Raw genomic sequence first — 22,905 nt, forward strand, 5'->3', positions numbered from 1 at the left:
TGGCCGTTTTGTTCTTGTTGTTGATGTCACTGTTGTTGGACAGGACAGAGAGAAATGGAGAGAGGAGAAGACAGAGAGGGGGAGAGAAAGACAGACACCTGCAGACCTGCTTCACCGCCTGGGAAGCAACTCCCTTGCAGGTGGGGAGCGGGGGCTCGAACTGGGATCCTCACGCCGGTCCTTGTGCTTTGCGCCACCTGCGCTTAACCTGCTGCACTACCGCCTGACTCCCACAACTTTCTTTTCTTCATTCATTTGTCCTTGTAGTCACTGGGGTTTCATGTTCTGGGAAAGCAGAAGACACAGGACAGAGGCAGAGCAGGACAGTGTGGGGGGCCCAGGGCCCAGGGTGGCCGGTGCAGATGTCCCTTTATGTCCCCAAGCTCCGTATCTGGGCTCCAGGCTACCTCTTCCTGAAGACTCAGTCATTTTTCAGGAGACAACTGTTTATGGAAACAAAGCAGGGACAAAAGAGAAGAAAACACAGACTTTAAAAGGATGTGGACCTGAGAGGGGAAAGAGGGGGAGCGAAGCAGAGAGAGAGTGGAAGAGAGAGAGTAGGGGAGAGGGAGAAAGGAGGGAAGGGAGGGGAGGAGGAGAAAGAGAGCAGAGAAAGAGGAGGAGAGAGGGGTCGGGAGGAAGGAGGAGGAAAGAGAGAAGAAAGGAGAGACGGAGAGAAAGGGAGTGAGGGGGAGAGATGGAGAGAGTGGGAGGGGGAGAGAGGGGGAGAGAGAAGAGATGGAAAGAGAGGGAGTGAGGGGGAGAGATGGAGAGAGAGACAGAGAGTAAGGATTAAGGTCCTGCCTTGGGGGTGGCTCTGGAGGCTTGACCAGGTGAGTCCTGGGACACAGTGTACCTGGGGCCAGATCCAGGCCCTGAGGCCCAGTCACAGCCCTGGGGACAATCCCTCAGACAATGGGGGGCTGCCCAGGTGGACAGGGGGCAGGGAGCTGACCTGTCCTGAGTGGATGGGGACTGAGGACCTGCCCAGATGGACAGAGGGCAGGGAGCTGACCTGTCCTGAGTGGATGGAGACTGAGGACCTGCCCAGATGGACAGGGGGCAGGGAGCTGACCTGTCCTGAGTGGATGGGGACTGAGGACCTGCCCAGGTGGACAGGGGGCATGGAGCTGACCTGTCCTGAGTGGATGGGGACTGAGGACCTGCCCAGGTGGACAGGGGGCATGGAGCTGACCTGTCCTGAGTGGACGGGGACTGAGGACCTGCCCAGATGGACAGGGGGCAGGGAGATGACCTGTGCTGAGTGGATGGGGACTGAGGACCTGCCCAGGTGGACAGGGGGCAGGGAGCTGACCTGTCCTGAGTGGACGGGGACTGAGGACCTGCCCAGGTGGACAGGGGGCAGGGAGCTGACCTGTCCTGAGTGGACGGGGACTGAGGACCTGCCCAGGTGGACAGGGGGCAGGGAGCTGACCTGTGCTGAGTGGATGGAGACTGAGGACCTGCCCAGATGGACAGGGGGCAGGGAGCTGACCTGTCCTGAGTGGATGGGGACTGAGGACCTGCCCAGATGGACAGGGGGCAGGGAGCTGACCTGTCCTGAGTGGATGGGGACTGAGGACCTGCCCAGGTGGACAGGGGGCATGGAGCTGACCTGTCCTGAGTGGATGGGGACTGAGGACCTGCCCAGGTGGACAGGGGGCATGGAGCTGACCTGTCCTGAGTGGACGGGGACTGAGGACCTGCCCAGATGGACAGGGGGCAGGGAGATGACCTGTGCTGAGTGGATGGGGACTGAGGACCTGCCCAGGTGGACAGGGGGCAGGGAGCTGACCTGTCCTGAGTGGACGGGGACTGAGGACCTGCCCAGGTGGACAGGGGGCAGGGAGCTGACCTGTCCTGAGTGGACGGGGACTGAGGACCTGCCCAGGTGGACAGGGGGCAGGGAGCTGACCTGTGCTGAGTGGATGGAGACTGAGGACCTGCCCAGATGGACAGGGGGCAGGGAGCTGACCTGTCCTGAGTGGACGGGGACTGAGGACCTGCCCAGGTGGACAGGGGGCAGGGAGCTGACCTGTGCTGAGTGGATGGAGACTGAGGACCTGCCCAGATGGACAGGGGGCAGGGAGCTGACCTGTGCTGAGTGGATGGAGACTGAGGACCTGCCCAGATGGACAGGGGGCAGGGAGCTGACCTGTCCTGAGTGGACGGGGACTGAGGACCTGCCCAGGTGGACAGAGGGCAGGGAGCTGACCTGTCCTGAGTGGACGGGGACTGAGGACCTGCCCAGGTGGACAGAGGGCAGGGAGATGACCTGTCCTGAGTGGATGGAGACTGAGGACCTGCCCAGGTGGACAGGGGGCAGGGAGCTGACCTGTCCTGAGTGGACAGGGACTGAGGACCTGCCCAGGTGAACAGGAGACACCAGGCACATTAGCTACACAGACCTGGCTCTTCTAGCACTCCTATTGAAAAAGAGCCAAAAAGGAACTTTTTTTTAATGACCAATATGATACAACTGTTTGGTTAGGAAAACAAGAAGCAAAACTTCATTAAAAAAAAAAAAAAAGCTTTTGGCCAAGCGGGGGTGGAGGGTGGAGATGTCAGTCACGGGGTCACTTCTGAGTCACTTCCCGTCTGTGGAGGTCCCTGTTGACAGTCTGACTCAGGAATCCTTTTGTAAAGTTGGGCGTAGGATATGCAGAAAGGAGTAAATTAGAGTTTTCTTCTTAACTCATAGATGTCAACCACAGTATCTTTAAAAAAATATTTTATGGGGGGGGCTGGGCAGTAGCGCTGTGGGTTAAGCGCAGGTGGCGCAAAGCGCAAGGACAGATGTAAGGATCCCGGTTCGAGCCCCCGGCTCCCCACCTGCAGGGGAGTCGCTTCCCAGGCGGTGAAGCAGGTCTGCAGGTGTCTGTCTTTCTCTCCCCCCTCTGTCTCCCCCTCCTCTCTCCATTTCTCTCTGTCTTATCCAACAACAACAACATTTATAATAACATTAACAACCACAACAAGGGCAACAAAATGGGGAAAATAGCTTCCAGGAGCAGTGGATTCATAGTGCTGGCACCGAGCCCCAGTGATAACACTGGAGGCAAAAAAAAATTATGGGGGCCAGACAGTGATACATCTGATTGAGCACACACATTACAGTGCACAAGGACAAGGGTTCAAGCCCCTAGTCCCCACCTGCAGGGGGAAAGCTTTGCAGATTGTCAAGCAGCACTGCAAGTGTCGATAAGAATAAATCACTGATTCGACTTCTGGAGGCGGAGCTACGAGAAGCAGATCACTTTCTCTCCTCTCTTCTCCTCTCCTCTCCCGGATCAACTAGGAATACCAAAGGAGACCACCCGGACAGAAACAAGACAGGACTAGAATGACCACAGGAACCCAGTAAATCACCCGTGAGCACAAACACGCGTGGCTGGTGACAGAGAGGAGAGAGGGGCCTAAGGAGAGATTAAGTGACTGCTAACAGTTCAGCAGTTCAGCAGTTCAGCAGTGGAGACACCACCTCCAGTCTGCTCCACAACAAGGGGACAGCTGAAGGGAGGAGAGGACTCCCCAGAGACTCACCAAGTGCAGCTCTGAGTCTCCATTGCTACTACCCTCAGAATCTGGAGCAGCAACATGGAGGGACACCAGGGGACAGAGATCTAACCGGGAAACTCAGGAGAAGACCTATACCTCGGTGGCATAGCTGAGGGGCTGTGAAAGTCTCTTTGCATAACCACTGGATTATCTCTGCCACACCCTGCTTTATCTCTGGGTCAGGAGTCAGTGATTAAGTGAAGAAGCCTATTGATAGTTTAAAAGCCCTCAGGCTCCCATAGCCTACAGGGAAGAAAAACAAAGAGGCTTTTACACCACTGAGCTCCAACTCAGGGATTGAAAAAACTGTTAACTTATATAAAATGGCTAAAACAACAAGAAAAAATATTGGAGACTCGAACCAGGACAAGAGTCCAGCTAAAAGTCCTCCAGAGGGTGAAGCACAAAACAACGAGTTCAACATCCAAACATTAGCTAAGGAAATAATAACAGGACTGAGTAAAGAATTTGAAAAAATTGTAATCAGAAATGCAGGAACAACAAATGAGAATATGGAAGAAAATTCTAATAATCTCATGGTTATTAGAGAGCTGAAAGCTGAAATCGCTGAGCTAAGAAGGCAACTAGCTGAACAAGCTAAAACAGTATCAGAGCAGGGCAACAAAATAGATGAACTCCAGAAAGCAGTAGAGGGCAGAGAGAATAGAATCTATGAGGCTGAAGACAGAATTAGCAAGATTGAGGATGAATTAGAGACAACTAAAAAAGAAGTAAGAGATCTCAAAAAGAGATTAAGAGATGCTGAAAACAACAACAGAGTCCTATGGGATGACTTCAAAAGAAACAATATACGCATTATTAGCATACCAGAGGAAGAAAGAGAAGGAGAGGAAGAAAGCATTTTCCAGGCCATAATAGCTGAAAACTTCTCTAGTCTAGACAACATCAAAGACATAAAGATTCAAGAATCCCAGAGGGTCCCAAACAGAATTAACCCAGACCTAAAGACACCAAGACATGTCATACTTAGAATGGAAAGGAATAAGGATAAAGAAAGGATCCTGAAGGCTGCAAGAGAAAAACAAAGAGTCACCTACAAAGGAAAACCCCTAAGATTAGCAGCAGACTTCTACATACAAACACTACAGGCCAGAAGAGAATGGCAAGATATCTATCGAGTGCTCAATGAGAAAGGCTTTCAGCCAAGAATACTATATCCTGCTAGACTGTCATTCAGACTAGATGGAGGCATCAAAACCTTCTCAGATGCCAGGAGCCATTTCTCTGCTTTATAGATGATAAGCTTTGAGACAACGGAACCCCTCAAGACAAATGTTAATCCCCCCCCTGGGCAGGCCATTTCCCCTTAGGTAAACCATTTATCAGTAATCAAGTGAGTCAACACAAGTGAGTCAACACATAGTTTGGTTCCTGCCATTTGTTGCAAGGAACATTCCTCTTTGAAGTTTGCTCCCCCTTCCCCTCCTCCAGCATTCCCTCTCCTTCCCCAAAGCCTTATAATGCCTGTATTCTCAATAAAATTTAGAGCTTGATCAGAAACTTGACTTGCTCTCGTTCTTCGTGTCTCTTGTCCCTATCATTTCAGGTCTCATTGGGTTCCTAGCCCCTGTTCACCGCCCTGCTGGTCGGGGCATTCTGGCGCCCGAGCGTGGGGCAAAGAAGCCTTCTGGACCTAGAAACTCCACTGATCGAGGGGGTAGGCCTACCCGAATTCACAGAGTCACCGCGGCCCGAGGGGGGTAACGCAAAGACTCGCAGAGATCGCCACGGAAATACCCGCCCGTGAGTCGCATCTGGGGGAGAGTGTCACAGCGGCTGAGGTAAGCCAAACCATGGGACATGAATTCAGCAAACTATTTATTCATTAAAGGACTCAAGGAGTCACTCAAGACACGAAGAAATAGGGTTAAAAAAAAAAAAAGAAAGAATTAAAGAAGTTTTTAGATTATATTGGGAATATTTGCCCCTGGTTCCCCCAGGAAGGCACTATAGATGAGAAACGTTGGAGGAGAATTGGTGACTGTCTTAATGATCACTATCAGTCTTTTGGTCCTTAACGTGTACCTGTTTCTGCTTTTTGTTACTGGAATTTGATTAATGATATCTTAAAAATCTATAATAATCACCCTGATATTAAAAACCTTATTACAGAGGGTGAAAAGGTCCTCCGGCAACTTTCTTGTCCGCCGTCCAGGACAAAGACCCCATCTCCATGCCCTTCTGTGGTTATTGATCTTGATCCCCCGGTACCCAGTCAAAATAAAAGCCTCCCAGCACCTGATGAAAGTAAAAGCCCTATTCCCTTCCCTACAGGTCCCACTGCACTTACTAAAGTTCCCTCCATTGACTCTCCTATTGCTAATTCACATGAGAGTGAAACCCAGCATTCTTTCCCCCGCCTCTATCCAGTTTTACAAAACCTCCCACAAAACCCCCCCTCTCCTGAAGCACTCCCCGCGGAGGATGAGGCTTTGCTAGAAAAAGAGGCTGCCAAATACCACAATCCTGATTGGTATCCTCCTCCCTTTAATTCCCCTCCCTATATCCGTGCCCCTGCTCTCCAGCCTGACCCTCTCCTTGACAACCCCTCCGTCAGGAGGGCACGCTCAGGAGCCCTTACAGGAATTTCCACCCTCCGCAAGGTCCTTGCTGACCGGAGAGAGCAGCTTCAATTAATGAAAGAAATAGCTGCAGTTACAGAAGAGCTTACATTTTTAGCCTCACCAAAAAACCCAATCCCTAAAACTAAAACTAAGACTAAACCATCCAAATCAAAACCGGTTTTGGCTTTCCCTGTTACTTGGAGCCAGGCTCAAACTGGTTAACCCTAACCCCTAGGCTCTTCCTTGTCCAGACTGCCTCCCTACACCACCATCCCTCCGTTTTGTGCTCTGGTCCTTGACTTGGCCAATAATACTGATTAGACCACCAAGGCTAAAACTCAACTAGCACGAAAAACAGCTTCCCTTAGAAAATTAGTAGAGAAAAAAAAAATGAGAACATTTACAATTAGTTAAAGAACTGTGGGCTCTTGATTTGGCATTATCTTAAAACTAGTCAGCCAAAAAAGATCCAGCTTTTTTCCCTCTACTCTCAGAAAGCTTAAAACCAGTTCTGAGTGAGATCTTATCTGGCTAACAAGCTATTCCCTAGAGAAAGAATGAAATCAATCAAACAAGATGTTCTCTTTAACTTAAAAGCTATTAACCAGAAAACCAGTACACACTTTTGATAGAAATTTAATTATTTATTTCTTTAAAACTGTAAAATGTACCTTAGCCACAAACGCCCCTCCTGGATAGATAGGCTGTGAGTTAGAAATCCAAAAACCAAAGCGGTTTTTCAAAGGGAAAATTTTTCTGTTCACCAAAAATGTATGTTTTAAGTCTGTGCTAACCTTGTTTTCATTAATGTGTGTTAACCCCTAAGTAACTAAAGTTTTTTTTAAGTTTTAAATAAGATTTAGTTAAGCTAAATGTGGTTTTAAAGATCCAGACTCATAGAGTTGGCACACCTTTACCAGAGTAAAATATAAGACAATTTCGTCCTTCTGATAGCTAATATCAACATCAATTCATTAGTTAAAAAGATTTTCTGAGATATCTATGCATGGTAAAATGCCTCTGTAGTCTCTCTCACTCTTGTGAAAATTGTAGATATTACCAGCACCTCAATATCAACTGCCACTGTTTGTTAATTTAATTCCATGCTTGAACTGACTTTCTAATAACCCAGTCAGTGTAGAGCAGTGGCCTTGACAGGAAAAAAAGGGTTAAACATGCTATTCCTGGCCTGATTAAAAAAAAAAATTATTCAACAGATGTGATTCAACAAAATTATTTAGTGTAAAATGGTCATCTGAAATAAATGTTAACAGTAAAAAATTATTTTAACATTTCAGCTATAAGGTTTATGTTAGCTTTTTAAGTTACCTATCTAAATCAAAGTGAAAGATCAATTAAGTTGTGTACCCACCCTTGTTCATAGCTGCCCTAAGGGTGTGATAGCTTTGTGATAAACAAAGGTCCTTAACAAACAAAGTTTAACATTTTACTCAAAATTGTTTAAGTGATTTCAAAAAAAAAAAAAAAAAAGCTTTTAAAATACTTTCTCAACTAAACAGGCAAAACTGGCTTGGGTTAGTAAAAGATAACGCAATGGTTATGTTAATTATTTACATGCCAGAGGCTTTTGCGCTGGTTTTCCTCTTTATATCTTTCTGCTTTTAAAAATTATCTGGTTTGTTTTAAGACACTGCCAGAGGTTTATTCTTGATAAATTAAGGTAATAAATGGTGTTTTTGGTCTGATAGAAGATTTGTTTTGGCAAATCCTGATTTAACAAAATTAATATTTTGAACATTTAAACTATGAGGTTTTATTTTAGCCTTTTAAGTTGCCATATTAGAGTTCTAAAGAACAAAATCTATTAAGAGTTTTATATCTATGCTTACTTATGATAGCCTTGTGATGAGTAAAGATCTTAGTAAACTAAAGGTATAATAGTGTGCTTAAACTGTCTAATCAGTTTAAAATAATGCTAAAATGGTAAATATTTTATCATGTCAACACATTAGGTATTTACTTTCTATAACATATTGGTTTATTTTAATAAAGAGCCTTCTAAAATCATATTTAAAAAAAAAAAAACTCAAGCCAATTCTAACCATTAGATCATCAATTAACTTGGTACAAGTTCTCTCCCTAAGTAAATAATTATAGGTACATCTGCACATGAAGAACTGACTGCTCATATGGTAAGATTTAAAACTAAACATTTTTAATTTTTATTTATGGGTGTGTGATGACTCCTAAAGTCACTCATATCCTAAAATTTTTTATCATTTTTTTTACAAGCCTCTTAAAATTATAACGCTTGACCTGCCATAGTGAGAGCACTTTACTGGCTCCTACATTGTTTAATTAAGATCTTGCTATTCAGACTTTTAAGATTAATCTCCATTGATAAAAGCCAATGCTCTCTGACAGATTGATGTAATTCACCTGCCCGTGTTTAGTAAACAAAAAAAAAAAATTTTTTTTTCTCAGTTGATATTTTTTCTAAATTTATGTGGGCTACAGCTCAAACAAGAAAAACTAAAACCCTTAAGCTTAATTAATAATAAAAAAAGAAGGGTAATGCACCCTCCAGTATTCAGTTAGCTAAAGTGTCAATGAAGTAACATACTAAATCTTTTTAATATTTACAAAAATTCAAATTGTCCATTTATTATATCTCATTGACAAAGCCACACACTTTTCCAGTCATAGAGACATATTCTTTTTCTCTTTTTTCAACACTGGATGTCCATGGTTGTTTTCCTTTTATTATGGTGGATGACATTGCTCTTGCAAAATCCACAGAGTCCCTGTTGGCAAGTCCTTACCACAAAGGACGCCATGGCAGTATATACTCCAGATAACCTCACCAGTTTATCCAAGTCTTCTCTTTCTGCTGACCTACCACTGCTGACTTCATCTTTGCATGTTTATTGACTGCTCACTTTTCTCAAAATATTCCTCAATGTTCAAGGAACCTCACCTTGACTTCTAATGTGTATGCACCTCCTCTGTGTTTTGATAAACACCATCCTATATTTTCATGTCAATTCTTCTCTACCTGGTCCTTGCCTCCTAGTCTTGCTTGTTCCACATCTGACCAGAAGAAGAAAATTTCATCAGTTGGCGCTGACCAGAAGACCAGATGTGCTGTGTTTCTTCCCCTGGACATCACATCCACTGACTGCTTCCCTTAGACTTGCTGGTGGCACGCTAGGACACTCTATATATTCCTCCCATGAATTTTCTGACAAATTACAACAGGTTATAGACTCCACCACAAATAGTCTTGAGTCACTACAGAGCCCCTTATGAGACCCTTATTAGTCTTTTGTTAATGATTACCTTAAGGACCCTTTATTTTTAATAAGATTACTGACTTTATAAAACAGCAGATTGACTCCTTGGCATTAAAACCTTTGCAAATACATTATCACAGACTTGATTTGGCTGACAGAGGCCTGGCTGAACCTGAGGATGACAGACCCCCTTTTCGGATGGCATAAAACTCAGAATTATGCATCGAGACATCCAACCTTGGCAGGGCAAGGACACCAGCAAGGGGTGTAAGGCAAAGCACTGCAGGGGGAGGACCCTATTGTCCGCCTCTGAGTCCCCCGTGAAGCAAACCTGATTTGCACGGAGGTTGGTGTCAGCAACAAAAATTGTTTCCCTAGAAACTGTGGCTCTGCCTCCCCTCCCCAAAAAGACACCGAGAGCCTTATAAGATGCGGGAAGGTTGGTTTTGCACCCACCTCGCGGGAGGAATCAGGTCAATACTTCCCTCCTCTGGTTAAGCCCACCAAACCTGCTGTCAGGGTCTCTGCTCCTCACCCACATTGCCCGCCTCAATTTTAAAATTATAACAAAGGGAGGATATGCCAGGAGCCATTTCTCTGCTTTATAGATGATAAGCTTTGAGACAACGGAACCCCTCAAGACAAATGTTAATCCCCCCCCTGGGCAGGCCATTTCCCCTTAGGTAAACCATTTATCAGTAATCAAGTGAGTCAACACAAATGAGTCAACACATAGTTTGGTTCCTGCCATTTGTTGCAAGGAACATTCCTCTTTGAAGTTTGCTCCCCCTTCCCCTCCTCCAGCATTCCCTCTCCTTCCCCAAAGCCTTATAATGCCTGTATTCTCCATAAAATTTAGAGCTTGATCAGAAACCTGTCTTGCTCTCGTTCTTCGCGTCTCTTGTCCCTATCATTTCAGGTCTCATTGGGTTCCTAGCCCCTGCTCACCGCCCTGCTGGTCGGGGCACTCAGACAAGCAACAGTTGAAGGAAGCAACCATCACCAAGCCTGCCCTGAAAGAAGTTCTGAAAGGTCTCCTATAAACAACCAGACCACCACAAATAGGACATATATCAAAACACTCTAAAACTCTACAAGAATGGCGTTAAAATATCTTCAATCTTTGATATCAATAAATGTCAATGGCCTGAATTCACCTATTAAAAGACACAGAGTAGGAAGATGGATCAGAAAACACAACCCAACAATATGTTGTCTACAGGAAACTCACCTAACTCAACAAGACAAACACAGACTTAAAGTGAAAGGATGGAAAACTATCATACAAGCCAATGGCCCACACAAAAGGGCAGGAACAGCTATTCTCATATCTTTCATGATAGACTTTAAAATAGATAAGATTAAAACAGATAGGAATGGATACTACTTAATGCTTAGAGGATCAGTCAATCAAGAGGACTTAACTATTATTAATATCTATGCACCCAATGAGAAGCCATCTAAATACATCCAACTTCTACTGAAAGAGCTACAGCAATATATTAACAGCAACACAATCATAGTAGGGGACTTCAGCACTGCAAAGTGTCTCTCTCCCTCTCTATCTCCCTCTCCTTTCTTAGTTTCTCTCTATTTTTATTTATTTCTACTATTAAATATATTTATTTATTTATTATTGGATACAGATATTTTATTTTTTATTATCTTTATTTATTGAATAAAGACAGCCAGAAATAGAGAGGGTAGGGGAGAGAAAGAGGGAGGGAGAAAGAGAGACACCTGCAGCCCTGCTTCACCACTTGTAAAGCTTTCCCCCTGCAGATGGGGACCAGGGGCTCGAGCCTGGGTCCTTGTGCACTGTAACGTGCGCTCAACCGGGTGCACCACCACACAACCCCAATAAACATATTTTATATATTTACATATATTTTTATAGACAGAGAGAAACTGAGAGGGGGGAGAGGGAGATCCTTGCAGCCCTGTTCCATTGCCCGTGAAGCTTTGCTGCCTGCTGCTGGTGGTGGAGGGCTGGAGCCCCGGGTCTTTGAGAGCTGTGATGAGCTCACCGCACCAGGTGCACCACTGGTTGGCCCCCATAGTTCTTTTATTATTTTTTTTTATTTACTTGTTTTCCCTTTTGTTGCCCTTGTTGCCTTTTTATTGTTGTAGTTATTATTGTGGTTATTGATGTCATCATTGTTGGATAGGACAGAGAGAAATGGAGAGAGGAGGGGAAGACAGAGAGGGGGAGAGAAAGACAGACACCTGCAGACCTGCTTCACCGCCTGTGAAGCGACTCCCCTGCAGGTGGGGAGCCGGGGGCTCGAACCGGGATCCTTACGCTGGTCCTTGTGCTTTGCGCCATGTGTGCTTAACCCACTGTGCCACCACCCGACTCCCCATAGTTCCTTTCTTACAGACAAGTGTTTAAAGGGCAAACTATTTTTCCTTTCTCAGCATTAGTAGGTGTAAATTAAAATCCCCTAACAATAATAGACAATGATCATAGATATTAACTACACATTAAAATGTATTTATAAAATGGAAATATTGATAAGGCCATAGGATAAGATGGGAACAATTCCACACAGTTCCCACCACCAGAACTCTGTATCCCCTCCCTTCAACTGAAAGCTCTCCTATTCTTTATTCCTCTGGGAGTATGGACCCAGGATCATTATGGATGCAGAGGTGGGAGGTCTGGCTTCTGTCATTGCTTCTCCACTGGCCATGGGTGTTGGCAGGTGGACCCACACCCCCAGCCTGTCTCTGTCTTTCCCTAGTGGGGCAGGGCTCTGGGGAGGGGAGGCTCCAGGACACATGGGTGAGGGCGTCTGCCTAGGAAAGCCAGGATGGTGTCATGGTAGCATCTGCAACTTGGTGGCTGAAAAAGCATTAAGATATAAAGCAGAGGGAGTCGGGTGGCAGCGTAGCAGGTTAAGTGCAGGTGGCACAAAGCACAAGGACCAGTTCGAGCCCCCGGCTCCCCACCTGCAGGGGAGTCGCTCCACAGGTGGTGAAGCAGGTCTGCAGGTGTCTGTCTTTCTCTCCTCCTCTCTCTATTTCTCTCTGTCCTATCCAACAACAACGACATCAATAACAACTGTGGGGTTGGAGGGGGGGCCCAAATATTGAGAGCAGCTGTTGGCCCAAGGCCAATTGTTCCTTGTTTCGTGTGGATATTTCCACCTGTGCCCACCCTGTGATAACTATAAAAAGGTGGGACGAGAAGTGATCAGGGTTGCAGACTCTCCCTTTCCTTGGAAGAGTGTTGGCGGCCCAAGCTTAAGCTTGATAATAAAGGCTCTGGCTATTGCATGTGATTCTGGTCTTCTTTGCGTGAGATCGGGACTCCAACTTCTGGGCACACATATGGGGCCTAGTCCAGGATCCCCATCTCACTAGAAGAACGCCAGCTTCACTGAGCTCTCAGGCCCGGTCTATAGCGAAAGGCCCTTGGAGTTGAAGGCGGACATGCTGGGCAGCTCTGGTCCAGGGTCCTGGGAGACGTCTCAGGCCCTGCTGTAGGGGATTGAATCCCCCTCACAAAATTGGAAGGGGAGAGTGGGTCGCTCCCACGAAGCAGTGAGAGGCCGTCCTCCCATCTGCAGGGAAGCGGTGTGAGAGGCCGTCCTCCCATCTGCAGGGAAGCGGTGTGAGAGGCCGTCCTCCCATCTGCAGGGAAGCGGTGTGAGAGGCCGTCCTCCCATCTGCAGGGAAGCGGTGTGAGAGGCCGTCCTCCCATCTGCAGGGAAGCGAAGCGGTGTAAGAGGCCGTCCTCCCATCTGTAGGGAAAAGCGGTGTGAGAGGCCGTCCTCCCATCTGCAGGGGAGCAGCATGAAAGGCCGTCCTCCCATTTGTTGGTTCAGAGTGCTGGCGGCTGGGCTGCTGGAATTTTCTTTGAGTATGTTGTCTCTGTATTCTCGTTGTGTGTTGTCTCTGTGTTTTCCTTGTGTGTGTTGTCTCTGTATTCATTGCCAAAGTCGGGAGACAGGCTACTTCGACTCCTTTGACTATGGTCCTGAATCATTTTAGAAAATTAAAACATAGAGCTCATAATTTGGGTCTAGAGGTAGAGCAGGACCGGATGATCGCTTACTGCCAAAGTGAGTGGCCAGCCTTCTCTACCATTGGCCCCCAGAGGGAACCTGGGACCTGCCTACCATCTATGCCACCAAGGATGTCATCTTAGGACACCTAGGACACCCGGACCAGATTTCTTATATCCTTGCTTGGCAGGATCTGGTAGAGAACCCCCCATCTTGGCTAAAACTTTTTCTTCCTCCACAGGGTTCGCGACCGGCCGTTCTTGTTTTAAAGGATTCTGGTTGTCAACCTACTGCCCCCTCTGCAGGCCAGGACTTACGGAGCCCTCCTCATACGAGAGCCCATACAGCCTAGAGAACCCTGATTCAGTGGTCCTGCCCTTTCAGGCCCTAGGACCCCCGAATGAGAATGGCGAACAATTAATGCAGTATTTGGCCATTTTTCACTCGTGACCTTTATAATTGGAAAATGCAGAACCCTAGATTTTCAGAAAAACCAGCAGCACTCATTGATCTATTAGATTCTGTTGTTTTTACCCATCAGCCAACCTGGGACGACTGCCAGCAGCGTTTACTTGTGCCTGGGGCAGACGGGAACACCACCTTAAACCCAGCCCTGATAGATGCCGGTTTCCCTTTGATAAGATCCACCTGGGATTTTAACTCACCTGAAGGTAAGGAGAAGCTACAGGTCTGTCACCAGGCTCTGATGGGTGGGCTTTGGGCAGTGGCATGCCGACCCACCAATTTGGCTGTGCAATAGGAAAACATAGAACCCGCAGCTGTTTTCTTAGAAAGAGTCATGGAAGCATATCGAATGTTCACTCCCCTAGATCCAGAAGCTCCAGGGAATAAGTCAGTAGTAATAATGGCCTTTGTAAACCAAGCTATCCCGATATAGCAGATAAGTCTCTACAGGAACTATTGGCAGTAGCGGAGAAAGTCTTAACAAAATTAACTATGGAGACTGGCTTAGGCTGGGTAACTCTCCTTCCCTCTGCCCTTTATAGAGTAAGAAATACCCCCTATGCTGCGAGGCTGACCCCATTTGAGATCATGTTCGGTCGTCCCCCTCCCATAATCCCAGCCTTGAGGTCAGACTTGCTCGCTGATATTAATGATCAGGACATGCTTCCCTCCTTACAGACAATAGCTCAGGTCCAAAAGCATGTGTGGGTGAGACTGAGAGCAATATATGAAGCTGCACCCCCTCCAAGCCCTCATCCCTTCCAGCCCGGAGACTCAGTCCTGGTGAGACGCCACCAAAAAGAGACACTTGAGCCCCGGTGGAAAGGACCGTGTGCTGTCATCTTAGCCACCCCCACGGCCCTGAAGGTGGACGGTATCAGTTCGTGGATCCACCACTCCCACGTCCGTGCAGCAGAGACAGAAGAGTTCAAGACCAGATGGCGACTCGTCTGTTCCCAAACACCCGCTCAGGCTCCGGTCTGCTCGTGACTCTACAGACTCTTTCTCTCCTGGTGACTCTGAGCTTCGTTCCTGCTACTGCTGCCCCATTGGTGCCAGGACAGTGGTCAGAAACAGCGATTGGCCCAAGACTGGGCCCTAGAAGTTACAAAAAGACAAGGGGGAATGTGGGGTTGGAGGGGGGCCCCAAATATTGAGAGCAGCTGTTGGCCCGAGGCCAATTGTTCCTTGTTTCATGTGGATATTTCCACCTGTGCCCACCCTGTGATAACTATAAAAAGGTGGGACGAGAAGTGATCAGGGTTGCAGACTCTCCCTTTGCTTGGAAGGGTGTCGGCGGCCCAAGCTTAAGCTTGATAATAAAGGCTCTGGCTATTGCATGTGATTCTGGTCTTCTTTGCATGAGATTGGGACTCCAACTTCTGGGCACAACAACAACAATAACTACAACAATAAAACAGGGACAACAAAATGGAATAAATAAGTATGTTTTAAAAAGATATAAAGCAGAGCAAACTTAAATAATCAGGAACCTAAAGGCAAGAATATTGCAGATGAGATTTGGGGGGTCTCCATTTTGGAAAAAGCTAGTGGGTCTATTTTAGGATTTACCTGAGCCTGACAGCTAACATGCAGGTGGACCCAAGGTATTGTCTGGTGAGATGGTGTCAGAGTTGGAGACAGGACTAGAAAGCTGGATCAGGGAAGAGTAACTCCCAACTATGGGAAAACTATATAAATATTGTTAGCTGTAACCCCATCAATCTGATCTGGAGCCCATATTTTGCACAGGAGTCTGTGTAGCCTCTGCATCCCTGTAGGTCAGAGCTCACATTCTGTGGTCACAGATGGGAACATTCCAGGCTGCACTAATTTCAGGATCAATCTTCCTTGAGTGGTAGAGAATGTTGCCCGGCCTCCCTTCAGAGAATGGAGCAGTCCCTACCGTTGTTGATCCACATGGAGGGCCAGGTCCTATAGGGGCCCACGAAGGGGTCCATTATGTTGTTCCTGACCAGTGACAGTGGTGAGAGGGAAGAGGTCTATCTGTTAGAGGTCTAGGCCCATCATGTCTGTGTGGGAATCCCAGGACTCCCTGACTAGGGCCCCGAGTGATGGGGTGGCCTGATAGTGAATAAAGAGTCATCTTTAAAGTGTGCCAGTCTCCTGCCCTTATTCAGCTTTCGTGGTCCTTATTTTGTCTGACAAGGTTAACCTTGGAGTGGTTGAGGGAAGTGAAATAGGAAGTGTGTGAGGAGAGTATCTAGGCCTAAGTAGAAACTATTTGATTATGTACTTTAAGGTGTCTTTTTAGGTCTTTCTACTTGCTTGCTGCATTTATTGACTCACTGCAGACCACTGTGCATTTTTCCTTTAAGGTGTATATTTTCTCCTAACTTATGGACACATGTGTACGTGTGCTCTGTCTCATGGGCCCTGGTCCATATCTAGGTTTTGAGGCTTTGTTAGGAAGTGCACCACCCAAAATGGAATTAAGGAGTCCTATGAGCTAGGAAAGGTCTCAACAGAGTGATGAAGCTGGAGGGTTGATATTCCAGGCCTGACATCTCTGGACACAGTCCGAAATGAAACATGTCAGCGTGGTGCCGGTTGCGTTGATTAGGTTGAGATCAGCAGATGCAGAATCAATTGGTGTGAGCTGGAAGAAGCCTACAGGAAAGTGAGTCCTACCGCAAAGGTTCCAAGACTGGGAGAAATACAGGCTTTATAGAGAATTGGGAAGGTTCCTGCTGTCTTGGGGTCTAAGAAGGCAATAGATAGTTATTGCTATAACCAAATTATTTGGCAATTGGGTTAACATTGAAATCCCATTGTAAGGATGACAGAGGACCTAGTGGGGGTTGTATTGTTATATGGAAAACTGGGAAATGTTATGCATGTACAAACTATTGTATTTACTGTCGAGTGTAATCCATTAATTGCCCAGTAAAGAAATTTTTAAAAATAAATAAAAAGAAAATCCCATTGTTAGGATTCGCTGTATCATACAAGACCTCACCATAATTTATGTCCTTTAATGTTATTTACATATACTGTATCTTTTTTTTTTAATATTAATTTTATTTATTTATTCCCTTTTGTTGTCCTTGCTGTTTTTTATTGTTGTAGTTATTATTGTTGTTGTCGTTGTTGGATAGGACAGAGAGAAATGGAGAGAGGAGGGGAAGACAGAGAGGAGGAGAGAAAGATAGACACCTGCAGACCTGCTTCACCGCCTGTGAAGCGACTCCCCTGCAGGTGGGGAGCCGGGGTTCGAACCGGGATCCTTATGCCAGTCCTTGTGCTTTGCGCCACCTGCGCTTAACCCGCTGTGCTACAGCCCGACTCCCCATATACTGTATCTTATAAAGTGATGCCACCAGTTGCTTCTGTTCTCCTTGATCTAAGATTATAGGTGAATTAATATTTCAAAGAAACATTATTAGAAGTGTATTAGCAATTTAAGCCCATTGTTAAAATTCAATCAGGTTATCAACTGAAGTCTTAAGTGCCTGGATTGAAGGCACATAACACTCAGAGCTAAGGTCTGAGCCGGCCAATCCATTTTCCCCTCTCATAGTAACTAGTGATTTGTGAGGTATAAGTCAATAGGAGTGTATATTAACGCCATTCCCACCTCCAGAGGTCTGCGTCCCTCCCCCACAGTGAAGCTGAGCACCCACCCTCACCCTCCACCCAGAGATTTTTACTCTGGTGCCCTACTCCAGACTCAGATTCTGCTTTGAGCTTCCTTTTCTGACCTTCTCCCCCTTCACAATAATAGACAATGATAGTGGATACTAGCTACACATTGGAACACTAATTTCTATCTCCTCTTTTTGCTGGCCACTGGAACCACACACCCCATAGGAAAGGGAAAGGAGGGGACCTCAGGGGGCCGGCAGGGGGACGGGGAGCCGGGCGAGTCAGGTGAGAGGGTCGGTGAGCTCCCCACTCCACCCCCAGCTGCAGCCCCACCCTCCAAAGCCCGCCAATTCCCAGCCTTTCGCTGGGAGAAATCGCAGATACCCAGCACCCTCACCTCAGCCCGCAGGGCTCCCTTCCTCCCGGCCGCCCTCAATGTGCTCAGGTGTTTATTAGGGGCGGCTCCGAGGGGCAGGAGCCAGGCAGGCCCCCGGCCTGTGGCCCTTTTGCTTTGCGCTATAACATCTCTCCCATGGGAGTTGGGAAGGTTTGGGAGAACACACGGTGGCAGGGTCTTAGAAAGGGGACACATCCTGTGGGGGGGGGGGGTCTGGGAAGCCAGGTGGGGGGCTCTGGGGGAGGGTCTTGAGAGTCAGTGTGGGAGGCTCACCTGGTGGGGGGCTGTGAGGCTGGAGAACCAGGTGGGGGCCTCTGGGGGGAGCGTCTTGAGAGTCAGTGTGGGGGGCTCACCTGGTGGGGGGCTGTGAGGCTGGAGAACTAGGTGGGGGCCTCTGGGGGGAGCGTCTTGAGAGTCAGTGTGGGGGGCTCACCTGGTGGGGGGCTGTGAGGCTGGAGAACCAGGTGGGGGCCTCTGGGGGGAGCGTCTTGAGAGTCAGTGTGGGGGGCTCACCTGGTGGGGGGCTGTGAGGCTGGAGAACCAGGTGGGGGCCTCTGGGGGGAGGGTCTTGCAAACCAGGTGGGGTGGGTATGGGGGATTTCAGGTGGGGTAGTGGGGAGGCCGCTGCTGTTCAGGACTGGGCAGCAGAGAATGGCCCCAGGCAGAGCCTATGGCAGGTGCCGCTGGGACCCCAGATGCCTGTGGGGTTCAGCCTGGGGAGCACAGGGGGGGGACCCAAGGAGAATGAGCCACGGGTGGTGAAGCTACAGGTTGTTGGTCACCAAGAGGGGTGAACGGTAAGAAGCCCTCTGCCTCAAAAGTGGGTGGGGAGACAAGTTCTGCACCCACACATCAGCGCAGTCCTCCCACAGCCCCGAGCACCTCAGGGACCCTCCCACCCTCCTGGTGGCACAGGCAGGGAGCCCTGTCCCGGATGCTCTGACCACTGCACTTCCTGGGGGGAGGGCCCCCAGCACCTGGTCCAGTGCCGGCCCCGCAGAGCCCAGAGTCCAGCCGGGCCCTGACCAGCAGGGAGGGGTGGGCAGTCGGGGGCCTGAGCCCAGGGACGGGCACACAGTCGCACACGTGCTCTTTATTGTCAGCAAGCAGAGAAGCCGGGTGTGGGGGTGTCTGGGGCGGGGGCCTGGGGCAGGCAGACAGCTCTGTGCAGCCCCCACCCAGCAGTGGGGAGCCGGGTGCCGGCCTCAGTAGCCCCCTCCCATACTCTGCTGCATCTTCTCGTAGGCCATCATGCCGACGTATATCAGCAGGGCCAGGTAGCCGATGCTGATGAGGACGCCCAGCACCAGGGCCCAGATGTTGAGGCACTTGGCGGTGGACGCGTAGCTCCGGGCCCCCGCCAGGTCGCCCACCATCTTCCTGTCCCTAGACTGAGGGTTAAGGGCTGTCACTCAGCCTGCTGCCCCCAGCTCCGCCCTTCCCCACGCACCCCCACCTGAGAGGCTCAGTGCTAGCAGCCCCCCTGCTCCCCCGTCCCTGCCCCGGGGGTGGGGTGTGGGCTGGCCCTGCACCCCTTTCTTCTCTGTGACCTGCCCCCCAGCCTGAGAAGCCCTCCACCAACCTGCGGGAGGGCCAGGGCACCCCCTTACCTAGGCCCCCAGCCACCCTCACAGGAGCACCGGAGGCTCAGCCCTTCCTGGGGATGTGGGGACCCGGCACCCACCTTCACGGAGAAGGCGAAGGCCGCGAAGCCCAGGCAGCAGACGTTCAGGAAGAGGGTGTTGAACAGGGACCAGACGACGTGGTCGGGCACCACGGTGTCCGTCTGGATGTGGACCACGGTGGACGCCACGGTGGCTGTGGGGGACTCCCCCAGGATGGACACCTCGTGCTCCTCCTTGAGCACCTCGTAGCCCGGGGGGCTTCCGGCAGGGGTGCCCGGGAGGAAAGGGTGCCTGGTGCTGCTCATGGCTGGAGGACGCCGGGTGTCTGCAGGCTGGACCCGCCCCTCCCCCAGGAGTTTCGATTTCTCCCTGACTTTCCAGGGCCTTTCCCGGCATTTGGGCTGGGAACTGGCCCGCCTTGGAGGGTGAGGCTGCAGTATCAAGTTACCCAGCTGGGGATCTAGTCAGGGAGCCCCGCCAAGGGGACCTGGGGACCCAGTCACCCTAGAGGCTGCACCCAGGGACCTGAGGGAGCCCTGTCTGCCCCACCTGTGAGCTCAGACACAGGCAGTGCCCAGCCCTGGGGGGGGAGGGGGAAGGGGTCTCCCTGAGACGCTCCCATTCTGACAACCCCACCCTGCGGGCTCCCAGCCCTCCCGCCCCACCCCCAGGACAGCCCAGCTCACAGGGTCTGAGCTAGGACTCCAGCTGCCCGTCACTTCTCCCCAAAGCAAAGGCTTCCTCCAGAGAATGATGTGGATGGGGGCAGGCAGACCCCAAGGCACCCTCCCTCTGACGCCAGACCTGTCCCCCACTCTGCTAGGCCCCAGAACCTGTCCAGAAGCCAGGTCCACTGCTGTCAGCTCCCAAGTCGTCTGTCTGTCCTGGCCTTGACAAACACTTAGCAAGATCAACAGGGATGGGGCAGAGCAAACACTGTAGCTGGCCTCCCATGACTATGTCCACCCAGGCCAGCTGCCCTCTCTGTGTCCACCCAGGACACCTCCCCTCTCTCTGTCCACCCAGGACACCTCCCCTCTCTCTGTCCACCCAGGACACCTCCCCTCTCTCTGTCCACCCAGGACACCTCCCCTCTCTCTGTCCACCCAGGACACCTCCCCTCTCTCTGTCCACCCAGGACACCTCCCCTCTCTGTCCACCCAGGACACCTCCCCTCTCTGTCCACCCAGGACACCTCCCCTCTCTGTCCACCCAGGACACCTCCCCTCTCTCTGTCCACCCAGGCCAGCTGCCCTCTCCGTCCACCTTGGGCAGGGCCCTGCCCCTCCACGCCTTGCCGCAGGCCTCATGACCCCTGGTGCTAAGTGACTCTGGATTTGTTTCTTGAACAAGAGCCTCAGAGGGCAGCTCCCCCCAGGACTGGGCAGCGCCTGGCCACACTCCGGAAGGTCGTCTCTGAGACTTGCCCCACCCCACCCCAGATGACTGGTGCGCGGGAAGCAGTCGCAGGCCGAGCAAGAGAGGAGCCTGCCTGTGCTTGATTTTCCCCTGGCTTCCCCTCCGGTCTCCTCTCTCCTCTTCTCCTCTCTCACCCCCCACTCCCCTCTCCTCTTTCATCCTCCTCCTCCTACTCTCTCTGTCTCTGTCTGTCTCTCACTTTCCCCTCCTCTCTCCTCTCTCTCCCCTCCTCTCTCCTCTCTCTCCCCTCCTCTCTCCTCTCTCCCCTCCTCTCTCCTCTCTCTCCCCTCCTCTCTCCTCTCTCTCCCCTCCTCTCTCCTCTCCCTCCCCATCTCTCTCCTCTCTCTCCCCTCCTCTCTCCTCTCTCTCCCCTCCTCTCTCCTCTCTCTCTCCTCCTCTCTCCTCTCTCCCCTCCTCTCTCCTTTCTCTCCCCTCCTCTCTCCTCTCTCCCCTCCTCTCTCCTCTCTCTCCCCTCCTCTCTCCTCTCTCTCCCCTCCTCTCTCCTCTCTCTCCCCTCCTCTCTCCTCTCCCTCCCCATCTCTCTCCTCTCTCTCCCCTCCTCTCTCCTCTCTCTCCTCTCTCCCCTCCTCTCTCCTTTCTCTCCCCTCCTCTCTCCTCTCTCCCCTCCTCTCTCCTCTCTCTCCCCTCCTCTCTCCTCTTCTTTCCTTTCCTCTCTCTCCTCTCTCCTCTCTCTCCTCTCTCCTCCTTTTTATCCCCTCCTCTCCCTCCTCTCTCCACTCTCTCTTCTCTCTCCTCCTCTCTCCTCTTTTCTGCCTTTTCCCTCCCCTCCTCTCTCTCTCCTCTCCCCTCCTCTCTTCTCTCTCCCCTTCTTTCTCTCTCTTGCTTCTCTCTCATCTCTCTTCTTTCTCTCTGTCTTCTCTCTCTCCTTCTTTCTTTTTATTTTTTAAAATATTTATTTATTTTCTCTTTTGTTGCCCTTATTGTTTTATTGTTGTAGTTATTTTGTAGTTATTATTGTTGTTGTTGATGTCGTCATTGTTGGCTAGGACAGAGAGACATGGAGAGGGGAGGGGAAGACAGAGAGAGGGAGAGAAAAACAGACACCTGCAGACCCGCTTCACCACCTGTGAAGCGACTCCCCTGCAGGTGGGGAGCCGGGGACTCGAACCAGACGGTCCTTCCTTGCGCTTTGCGCCGCCTGCGCTTAACCCGCTGCGCCACCGCCCGACTCCCTTCTTTCTCTTTCTTGCTTCTCTCTCATCTCTTTTTTCTGTCTCTCTCTTCTCTCTCCACTCCCTCCCCTCTCCCTTCTGTCCCAGTGATAACAAAAAGTGTTTTAAGGAAGTCGCTGCCATGACTGTAAATTCTCCGTCTTTTGTCTACTTGTGAAACACACTCTCCCTTCTCCCTTTTCTAAAATTCCTTTTGTGCGGGGTGGGTGAGGCGGGCGCAGTGGGCAGAGCAAGGGATGTGTGCAGGAGGCGGTTTGACCCCAGCCTCAGGGAGCCTGGTGACGCTCTGGTTGTCCTGTACTCAGCGGCCCTTTGGAAGCTGCTCAAGACCTCACGGGGGCCACTGGTGGGTGTGTGGATGATGGGGGCCAGGCCCAGGTGCTGGGACTCAGCTTCCTCCCCCAGGGCCCCTGTCCCCCTGGGCTGACCATGGGGGGGCTTCCAGAAGGTCAAGGCCTGAGGCTCAGGGGAGCAGAGCTGAGGGAGGGAGGAAGGTGACCCCACAGCAGAGCCCACCGGTGACCCGCACTGACCCCTCGCCCTGGGGGGAAGCTCCTCTAGGCCGCTGGACCCTCCTCCAGGACCCTCTGTCCCCCTCATGCTCACACGGGGGTCCCCAGGACCCTGACACCCAGCAGACACCTGTGTGGGTGCTCTGACCACTGCACTTCCTGGGGGGAGGGCCCCCAGCACCTGGTCCAGTGCCGGCCCCGCAGAGCCCAGAGTCCAGCCGGGCCCTGACCAGCAGGGAGGGGTGGGCAGTCGGGGGCCTGAGCCCAGGGACGGGCACACA

The 22,905-nt window shown here is 50.2% G+C and overlaps 1 protein-coding gene across 1 annotated transcript; it reads right to left on the bottom strand.

Moving 5' to 3' along the window:
- Positions 1-18,953: 18,953 nt before the first annotated feature.
- LOC103125733 (interferon-induced transmembrane protein 1-like) lies at positions 18,954-19,863 on the bottom strand. Its single transcript, XM_007536558.3, has 2 exons — positions 19,560-19,863; positions 18,954-19,266 (listed from the first exon to the last, which is right to left on the bottom strand). The coding sequence occupies exons 1-2, from the start codon at positions 19,803-19,805 to the stop codon at positions 19,081-19,083; spliced, it is 432 nt and encodes a 143-aa protein (XP_007536620.1). The 5' UTR covers positions 19,806-19,863; the 3' UTR covers positions 18,954-19,080.
- Positions 19,864-22,905: the final 3,042 nt, after the last annotated feature.

The sequence above is a fragment of the Erinaceus europaeus genome, chromosome 17 (assembly GCF_950295315.1).
Source record: "Erinaceus europaeus chromosome 17, mEriEur2.1, whole genome shotgun sequence".
Taxonomy (NCBI): domain Eukaryota; kingdom Metazoa; phylum Chordata; class Mammalia; order Eulipotyphla; family Erinaceidae; genus Erinaceus; species Erinaceus europaeus.